Source organism: Belonocnema kinseyi, chromosome 1 (assembly GCF_010883055.1).
Source record: "Belonocnema kinseyi isolate 2016_QV_RU_SX_M_011 chromosome 1, B_treatae_v1, whole genome shotgun sequence".
In the NCBI taxonomy this organism is placed as follows: Eukaryota; Metazoa; Arthropoda; class Insecta; order Hymenoptera; family Cynipidae; genus Belonocnema; species Belonocnema kinseyi.
The window spans coordinates 115,229,908-115,239,630 of record NC_046657.1 but is presented as its reverse complement, the minus strand read 5'-3'; the positions used below and the strand labels follow the sequence as shown (position 1 = coordinate 115,239,630).

Here is a 9,723-nt window from a genome sequence, read left to right as displayed (position 1 = left end):
TAGAGCTCCAAGGAGATTATGTTGAAAAATAAAAAAAAATTTACCCAAAAAAAATTGTTTTTATACTTCATTCTAAGGACTTATTGAACTACCCTCATATTAAACATATCAATATACTTCCTAAAAATTCGAAAAAGAGTGTATAACATTTTAAAGCTTTAGGAACTTTAAGAGAATTTAGAAATTTTTCACGATAATAGACAAATTTTCTTAAAATGCTTGAGAAAATATGAAAGATTGTAAGGAAATTTTTGTTTATATTTTTAATGATTTTTTTAAATTTTGAGAAAAATTCGAGTCAGGTAAAAGTATTCTCAGGAATTTAAGATGTCTTAAATAGATAACAAATTTTCACAAACTTGGAAATATTTACGAAAATGAATCAAATAGTTCTTGATTTCTTTCAAACTTCTAAAAGTCCTGAACATCTTTTAAAAAGACTAAACTTTTTCCTAATATTTTGTGAAATCCTGTAAAACAAAATGAATGTCTTTAAAATATTCTAGAATTTTTTGACACATCTGTAACATTAAAAAATCTTGTTCTAATTCTCTTAAGAATCTTATGAAAATTATATTTATATAAATTTAAATATAAACTGAGAATACTTATTTTCTTGTGCTCAATTCTCAGAATTTAATTTCAACTCGAATATTTGAAATTTGTTTGCTATATTATTACTAATATTATTTTGCATTCTTTATGGTAATGAAAATAAGTTTTAAATTGGTGAATTTCAAGCAGTACTTATAACTTCAATATTTATATGACTACAAAAACACTGAAAAAGCATTTATCGTGGCATCAAAATATTGTTTTATTTATTTATAGACAATATTTGATCTTAAAAAACCTTTCTCTTATTTAGAAAACGTCTATTATGTTTTTTCATATACTATGAAAATGTTACGTAACGGCGGGGAGGGGGGATTTTACGGCCTGTTACATGGAATGGGGGTAAAAGGTAAAAAAATAATTTTATCTAACATGTGAACGCTCAATAATAAAACGTGTTTTTTCACTGTATGCGATAAAAATTCCACATGTAACACTTATTTTACGATAAACATTCATTTTTTCATGTACTAATTGCTTTAAACTATAAAAAGAAGGCAGTGAGTATTTGACAAATTATCGGAATAAGTGAAGATAATGCGAATTGCATGCGCACTTCGATACATCTATTGTTTGCGAATCGACGCAATGGACGCGCCTGCACACGTTAGAGGTAAGTAACTTTACACATCGGTAAAATAAAAATATTCATAAACATTTTTTTCTTAATTGTACACAAATTTGGGTGAAAACCACCATAAGAGATCGAAAAATTGGTGAAAATGTACAAAACAGCTCAATAATTTTCTCGGACGATTACTATTTAATTTGAAACATCATAGTTCAATTTTCTAAATCTTTCAGTAATTTAGGTTCACAGTTGATCAACTTAAAAATGCATTACTACTGAAATAGCCACATTTCAATGTCTTTTTAATTTGTAATTGTTTAAACTTTAAAAACTGCGTTGCAATTTTTTCATTTGCAAGTGAACGATTAGGAAAAGAAAAATGTTAAAAGTAAAGAAAAGCAGAAGTTAGGCACTGTAAAATGAATGATTTCAAAATTGAAAATAATACAAATTGAACTTTTGAAATTCAATATTTTCAAATTGAACTCTTTTAAAAAATGCAGAATCTTCGGTGATTTCAAGTTAGTGACATTTGCAGTGAGTGTGAATGTTTATATAGTTCTAATTAAACTCATAATATAAAAAATGTGAATTGACATACTTATGTTCATCGACGTCATCTCCCATCTGCAGTTTCAATCCTAATTTCAAAAATGTCGGTCCCCACCACGCTAGCGCGCCAGTAACGAATGAGACGCAGGTAAAGCCGGCGGTGGAAAGCATAAAGCTTTGACTGTAGAGAAAGAAATTTTTTATTAAAAACCCAATTGAATATATATATATTGTTCGATAAATTGGAAATATATTTACTTTTTCAAGAGAGCTCTGACATCTTCGCCCCAGGAAGTACTGGCAATGTTAGCTCCGCCCTCTTTCTCGCCTCTGATTGGATCTCGAACTAGCAGAAGAATTAGGATTATTGCTAAGATTCCCAAAGCGGGAGTTATTCGCAGTCCCCATTGCCATGAACCCGTCGCTCTTGCAGTTTCTCCACCGGCTATGTACCCTAGCCCACTGAAAAAATGTGTTTTTTTTTATTTCGCTATTTTTAGAAAATATTACTTGTTTCGCTACTATAATCATGAAATGATTGTACAAACTGCAATTGACATATCTTTGTTTTCTACTAAAAAAAAAAAAATAAAAAAATAAAGAATTGAAGGGTTTAGTTTAATTTCAGTAACTTTGTGAGGGCTTCCCTCACTTGCTAAATTTGAATTGGTTAAAATTGAACTAATTTAAACAGTACACACAATTTTTACTAAAAAAATAGTTACTTTGAAGGTTTTGACTAATGAATTAGTCAACGGGCCACTGCTTGTACTTTGCCAATTGAATTAGTCAAAAAATGACTCATTTTTATCAGCTCTTTCCGAGAATTACCAATTATATCGTACATCACTCGCAGCGTTACATACGTCTCTTCATGTGGATTTCGTTTTTTTTCCTCAGAAAAAAACGATTTTGTCACTTACCTTCCGACTGGTATAGCGAAGTAGAAAAGGGCGAGCATTTTAGAGCGAACATCTTTAACAAACAAGTCGCTAATTATAGTGGGCGCTATCGTTGAATAACTCGCTTCTCCCACTCCAACCATCGCTCTAAATAACAGAAACCACCCGTACGTCTAGGGGAAAATAAGCAATAATTGAACCTCAATTTAAAACAATCATCCTTAATTCAATAATTCAATACTAGTCGAAAGAAAATTATATCGAATAAATCAAATATTTACCTTCATATAAGAGCCGATGAATGTCGTGAGACACCAAAGAAATACTCCAAAGCTCATGATGATTTTTCGATTATAACGATCACCCAAATAACCGAACAAGGGCGCAAAAATCATATAACTTATGATAAAAGCAGTTTGCAAAAGACCCGCTTGGCCATTCGTAATATCGAAGTCAGATTTTACGTCGTCCAGGATCCCTGCAAGCAGAATAATCAAACAATTTTTTTTTTAAATATGGCATGCAAAATAAAAAATAAAAGAAGTTTAATCAATGCAGAATGGCCACTATTTTTTAGATATTCGTATTCCGGCTTTCTCCCGGTCAAGACAAAAATTAACTCTCTTTGCGAAACCCACCGTTTTTTTTTTAAATATATTATCGATTGCGAAAGTCGAAAAATCAAGAAGGAGATTGATTTTAAATCATATAATAAGTAGGATAAAGAAATTTTTGTGTCTAATAAAGGAAAATAGATAGATGCGTTTTATTAAACACTAGCAGTAAATTCACGAGCGCAAATCGCACTTTTATGTCTCTGGATTTCTATTCAATAACAACAAAATATTCCAATTTTAAAATCCATTATTAAAACAACAATTTTTTAATATAACGTTTTGAATATTTTAGAATTGTATAATTTTTAAGTCAAAGCACTAAAAATTAAACAATTGTATTTTGAATTGGAGAATCGTGAGACTAGTATGATAAAATTATAAGTCAAAATTAAAGCTGATTATCCACATTTTTCTTAAATGGCAAAATTAATAGAATTATTATAAAAAACAATTTTTTTTTAAATAAATCGTAATTTTAAATGGGAAACGTTCAAAATGAAAAAATTTCTACTAAGTAACCTTAAAACGAACTTTCTTTAAAATTTAAAAAAAATGTTAGTCAATCAATTCAATTTTAATTGCAAAATTTTCATCTTTTTTACATTATCATTGATAAGAGTGTAATGTCATCGTCCAAATTTCCGATCTCTGGTTTTTAACGGATCTTTACGTTTCGGCGCGTACAGAATCCGAAAATCATAAAATTTCATCGGTATCTGTCTGTGTGTATGGTTACCTGAATGTTGTAGCCACGCTAACTTTTGAAGGATTTGTCCAATCAAGTCAGCCTTTGATACACTTCTTAAGTTTCCCAAAATGAAGGCTAAGTTCGTTAAGCAGATATTTCCAACCAAAATTAAAAAATTTAGAGCATTTTCAAAATTTGAAAAAAAAATTTTTTCATATCTGAAATTTGTTGTTAAAGTTTCTTATATATAGGTAGAAGACTTGTAAATTATCTAAATAAATTTTTTATTTCGATGAAAATTAGAAAAGTTATGTACTTTTGAACATTTTTAAAATGTTCAGAAAAATAAAGAATAAATATTTTTCTAAAAGATTAGAGAATTTAATTTAAATTCATCACTAGGTATCAGATATATTTAGAAACTATGTCAGTTAAATTTTTCGATTAGACAAAAATTGAGAAAGTTTGAGCCTTTTCGAAATTTGAATAAAAATTTTTTAGGAGTTTTAGATATTTTTGTCAAATTTTCTGATACACGTCAAAAAGAATTGCAAATTATCCTAATGACATTTTTAAATTCTATAAAACTTCAAAAAGTTATGTTTTTCAAAATTTTGAAAATTTTCTAATAAAGGAAAAACACATTTTTGAATTATATAAAATTTCCAAAAAGTTGAATCATTTTCAAAAATATGCAATTTTGATTTTGTAAGAGATCCATAAGTTTAAAATGTTATTTTTAATAGATTTTAAAAAGATTTACAAATTATCTTGAAGTTTTTGAAGTGGACACGAATTATCGAGCGCGAGCTTCGTAATATGAATGTAATCGTCAAAACCGTAGGTGCTTTGAGAATCCTCTTTAAAATCAAATTGAATAAAATTTTAGTTACAATTTATGGCTGTAATTCCTCAGAAGTTCAAATCACAGTTTTCGATTAAAGTTATAGTTATAGTTATTTAAAATGATTTATTTGTTCAAATCTATGATTTAATGTTTTGAAATTGTACAATTTTAAGCTTCTCAATTCGAAAATGCTTTATATTTACATATAAAATTATTAAATTCAAAACTGACTATTAAGTCTTTTAATATAAAATTTGGAAATATATAATAACTTAATGGTCCTGAAATTTTTTTTATTTGAATTTGAAACTACAATATTGTGAAATTTAAAATTCGAAACCTCCAAAAATAAATCTAAAAATTAATTTAAGACCAATTTTTTGTTTCAAGGCCTCAAAGATTAAACTGTTTTAGAATTGCACATTGAAAACTATAATTTGAAATTAAAATTACAGGCATTTTAAAGACGATAAATATATTATGAATCAGTATACGATATCGTATCAAGTGACGTTTAAAACGACTAGATAGATTTTTTTCACTAAAAGATGTGATTCTGTCAAATCAGTCACTTGTCATTTTAACCATTCCAAATTGCAGAATTTCAAATACAGCTCAGACTTACTTTGGAGATCAAAAACTGTGTGAAGAGTGTCATAACATTTATTTAATAGCATCAAAACAGTATCATAACATTTTTTTATATTATATGAACTTTAATATTTCTTTAAAATGTTATTTTTAGTCTATAAATGATTAAAATTCCTATATATTTATGGACTGAATTAATAGAAATCAATAAGAAAATCCAACGATTTTTGGGTGAAAGTTCATTCTCTTCGGTTGAAAAAGTTAACTATAAAATATAATGTTAAGAATTCACCTTGTTTATTTAAAAAATGTACTATTTGTTTCGAAATTCAATTATTTTATGGAAAATTCAGCAATGTTGTTAGAAAATCATACATCTGGATTAAAAATGTAACTGCTTTGTTGAAAATTCATTTTCTTGGCTTGATAATTCAACAATTTGACTGAAATTTTGTTTCTTTCTTGATTAAAAAATTTTTTATTGAAAATTTAACCATTTTGTTGAACACCCATCTTTCTCGTTTAAAAATGTGTCACTTTCTACAGAAATTTAATCTTTTTTGGTTAAAAATGCAACTGCCTTGTTAGCAATTAAACTGTTTCGGGTCAACATTTTTTTTTTAAATTTAAATGTTTTATAAAAAAGTTGGTATTTCGGACCGAAAATTAACCAATTTGATAAAAATGTAACTATTTGGCTATTCCATTTTCGTTGAAAATTCATCTTTTTATATTGAAAATGCAACTTCTTCGTTGAAAGTTGAATTGCTTTCTTAAAAGTTCCTTTTTTCAATATTCACAATTTTATTAATTTTTTTCTTAAAAGAAAATTGACCTATTTTGTTAAAAATTCAACTATTTGGTTGTAAATTAATTTTTTGGTTGAAAATACAACTAGTTTATAGAAAATTCGTTATTTCGGTTTGGAAATCCCACAATTTTGTATAAAATTAAACTATTTGGTACAAAAATAAACAGTTTCGTAGCCAATTCTTTTTTTTTAAATAAAAATTAATTTACCTTAATAAAAATTAAACTGCACCATTTATGGTTAAGAATCGATCAAAAAATATAATCTAAAAAATAGTCAAATAAAATTTGGACAAACATTACATTCATTGTTCAAAATTTTGAAAAAAAATAATCTATTTTAGTTCAGGATTGAAGTATTTGGTTGAAAATTCGTCTTTTGTCGTACGCAACTGCCTTCTTTTATTTAAAATTAAAATCATTTTTACTTTAAATATCAAGTATTACATGTTTACAGCTTCTAATCAGCATTGAGACAATCTGTAGCCAATTAACGACGAGGCACAAACAATTTTTTAAAGGAAATTAAAGAAATAGTGACATTAGTAAACAATTTTGAAAAAATAGTGCCTTTTGTGTCAATTTTTTCGAAATAGTAGAAAAATTGTGTCATCTATAAAGAAGTGTCAAATAGTGCCAATAGTATGGTGAGTCCAAGGTTTGTTAACAATACAAAAAGTTTCATAAAACGCGAGGAAAAAAAATAAAAATAACGAGGAACAGCGTTGTTTAAAATAAAAACGTAACAAATATTTTCAAAAGGATTTTTAATTTGTTCCTCGTTGGTACTGAAATTGCACTGGAGAGTAGAAAGCCTCTCGAGGCGAACCTTCCGGCAAATTGGCTGAGAGCTTATAACAAAGTTCCGACTTTGATATGAATTCAGTTTCGCTCGAAGGTCAATCGAACTAAGTGCGTTAATCAATTTGCCTGGACCAGGTTAATCTTTCTATGTCCAGAGAAACTGATTCGCCAATCGTCTGTAACGAATTCGTGTCAAAAATAAATTAATATAAAAGAAAACATAAACACGTTTTGTGACCCTTCATTAATATATTTAAACGGTATGCGAGTACTTCACTTTTTTCAAATTCATAATTTCGTTATTTTGTGTTTTTTCAATATTTTTATTCAAGATGGGTTATGACTTAATAGTTCGCTATATTTTTCAATTGAAATAATAAGCGCAGGGATTTCCTGTAAATTACATTTCTCTACATTTATGGGAAATCGTTTTTATTACTTTATTCGACAAAAGTTGGTATTACAAAACAACAATCATTATACTTTTAACCAAATTTATAATCTTTTACAAATTTGGATTATATTAATCTTTCTCGTCGAAAATTGGTATTTTTAATTTAAAAAATCAGATTTCGAAGTAGATTCACAAATGTTAACAATGTTAGGTTATGTTAGCATTGTACACAAAAACATGGTATTTTAAAACAAAAACCATAATTTGAACCATATTTAGAATCTTTTAACAATGTTGAATTCTGTTAGTGCTTTGCGCCCGAAATTGTTATTTTGAATTTAAAAAATTAGATTTAAAATATTTAAAATAAAGTTAAATACTTGTAAGAATTTTAGGCAATGTTAGGGTTTACACCAAAAATTGGGACTTTAAAACAAAAATCATTATGATATGAACAATATTTAGAAGCATAACAATTTCATGATATTGCAGTGATTTTTGTCCGAAATTGAACTAGCCATCCCGACTTTCAGGACGGCGAGACACTTCGTTTTAATAATAAAAAGTAAACATTTCAAAGAATATTCACAACTTTCAATCATTTTAGGTTATGTTAGCGTTTTACGGTTTTACACCAAAAATGTCTATTTTAATACAAAATCATCATAATTCGAATAAGATTTACAATTTTAAACAACTTTTTGTTATGTTGTATTAGTAGTTTTCCGCGGAACTGATTGGTAGTTTTAATCAAACAATTATTATATTTAAAATAATATTTACAATTTTGAACAATTTTAGGTTAATTTGCCGCTATGTTTTCAGACAATAATAAAATACTGAAATAGACATTGATATTTTTAGCTATTATTTATATTTAACTCAGAACACTATTTTACACGATGTGGATATTAAACTGTTGGAAGAAACTGCGAGTGAAAATAAATGACTTTGAAAGGCCATCAGAGGTCAAATGCAGTTTTTAAAAAACGATCCTCTTTGTGGATAACTAAAGACTTGAGGATTTCCAGGGCCGTTAGAAGGTCGAATGAAACTAATGTACGTTTTTATTACGCCATGCATCTTGTGTTGGCGAGGCCATAAATCGATTTATAGTGACACACATAAAACTGACGTTAGTTTCCAATAATCAGTTTTACGTACTAGTCCGAGAAGAAAAATACTTTTCTCTAAATAAAAGGAAGACTGTAAATAGATCAATTTAAAGATTAGAGGACATTCAATTGCATTGAATGAGAAGAAACTCCTATAACTGAACATAAAGTTGATTATTTTTACCATTTAAAGAAGGCGCTCAAATCGGAGAAAAAATGCCTGGCAATTTACAGGGTTCAAATATTTGCTCATGCCACTTTCAAATTCAAGCCTTCAAAACTGAAGAATTATTAATTTTAAGTACTAAAAGCTAAGCGCTTTGAAGAGTTAATAATTTAAAGAAAAAAACTATTTGTGTCATTTATAACCAGTAACTTTCAAAATTATAAGTCTAGAAAATTTAAACGAGAAGCAGTTACAGTTTTACTATAGTAAACTCAAATCAACTCACAATGGACGATTTGAAATTATTAAAGACCTTTAAAATGAGAAAATTCAACCATTCGAAGTGAATGTTTACTTTGAGATCTTCAAACTTAAACCTTTTTATTAATTAAGAATTCAAAATTTCTTCCGGTTTAGAAAAAAATAGATTCTCTTTGCGAAACCCATAGTTTTTCTATATCTAGTTAATTGTGAACGTCGATGAGCATTAGCAATTTTAAAACAGAAGCTCTCCCAGATCGGAAAATTTTATTCTAAAAATGTTCATATTTAAATTTCTAAAATAGGGAAATTTCAAAACGTTAAAAATGTAATATTATCCGATTCGAATTTTGGAAATTGAGTTATTTCAAATGCAACGGAATTGCAATTGTATTCTTTATAATTTAAAGGGCTCAAAATCAAATACTAAAAGTCTGCCGGCTTCGCGGGCACATTCTTGTCGCGCTCGATAATGCATGTACCTCACGCTTCGCGCTCGATATTGCATTTACCTCGCACTTAGCGCTCGATATTGCATTTACCTGGCGCTACGCGCTCGATCTTTCTGCACAGACTTTTTAAAACTAAAGGTGAAAGAATCGACAACAGGCACTTGCTAATTGTAAATTCTCTTTTGTTAAAGCTCCTTCGGCTTTAACGAACACAAATTTCATTTTTTCTCATGAAATCTCATCACGTATCTCGTGCTGCGAACTCTAGTTTATCCCTGAAATTTTATATAATTCCCATAAAAGTATATTATTATGATTCGTAACTTGCATTGGCATTA

The 9,723-nt window shown here is 28.0% G+C and overlaps 2 protein-coding genes across 2 annotated transcripts in view; one reads left to right on the top strand and one right to left on the bottom strand.

Annotated features, from left to right (window-relative positions):
• LOC117167594 (protein spinster) overlaps nucleotides 1-3,116 on the bottom strand; it is a 23,329-nt gene extending 20,213 nt beyond the window's left edge. Inside the window, exons 1-4 of the mRNA XM_033352689.1 lie at nucleotides 2,922-3,116; nucleotides 2,662-2,813; nucleotides 1,997-2,200; nucleotides 1,788-1,919 (exon numbers count right to left, since the gene is read on the bottom strand). Coding sequence (XP_033208580.1) covers nucleotides 1,788-1,919; nucleotides 1,997-2,200; nucleotides 2,662-2,813; nucleotides 2,922-3,035 — 602 coding nt within the window. The 5' untranslated portion in view covers nucleotides 3,036-3,116. The remainder of the gene's footprint in view (nucleotides 1-1,787; nucleotides 1,920-1,996; nucleotides 2,201-2,661; nucleotides 2,814-2,921) is intronic.
• LOC117167478 (glucose dehydrogenase [FAD, quinone]-like) overlaps nucleotides 1,005-9,723 on the top strand; it is a 60,052-nt gene continuing 51,333 nt past the window's right edge. Inside the window, exon 1 of the mRNA XM_033352568.1 lies at nucleotides 1,005-1,228. The gene's annotated coding sequence lies outside the window, so the exon portion shown is untranslated. The remainder of the gene's footprint in view (nucleotides 1,229-9,723) is intronic.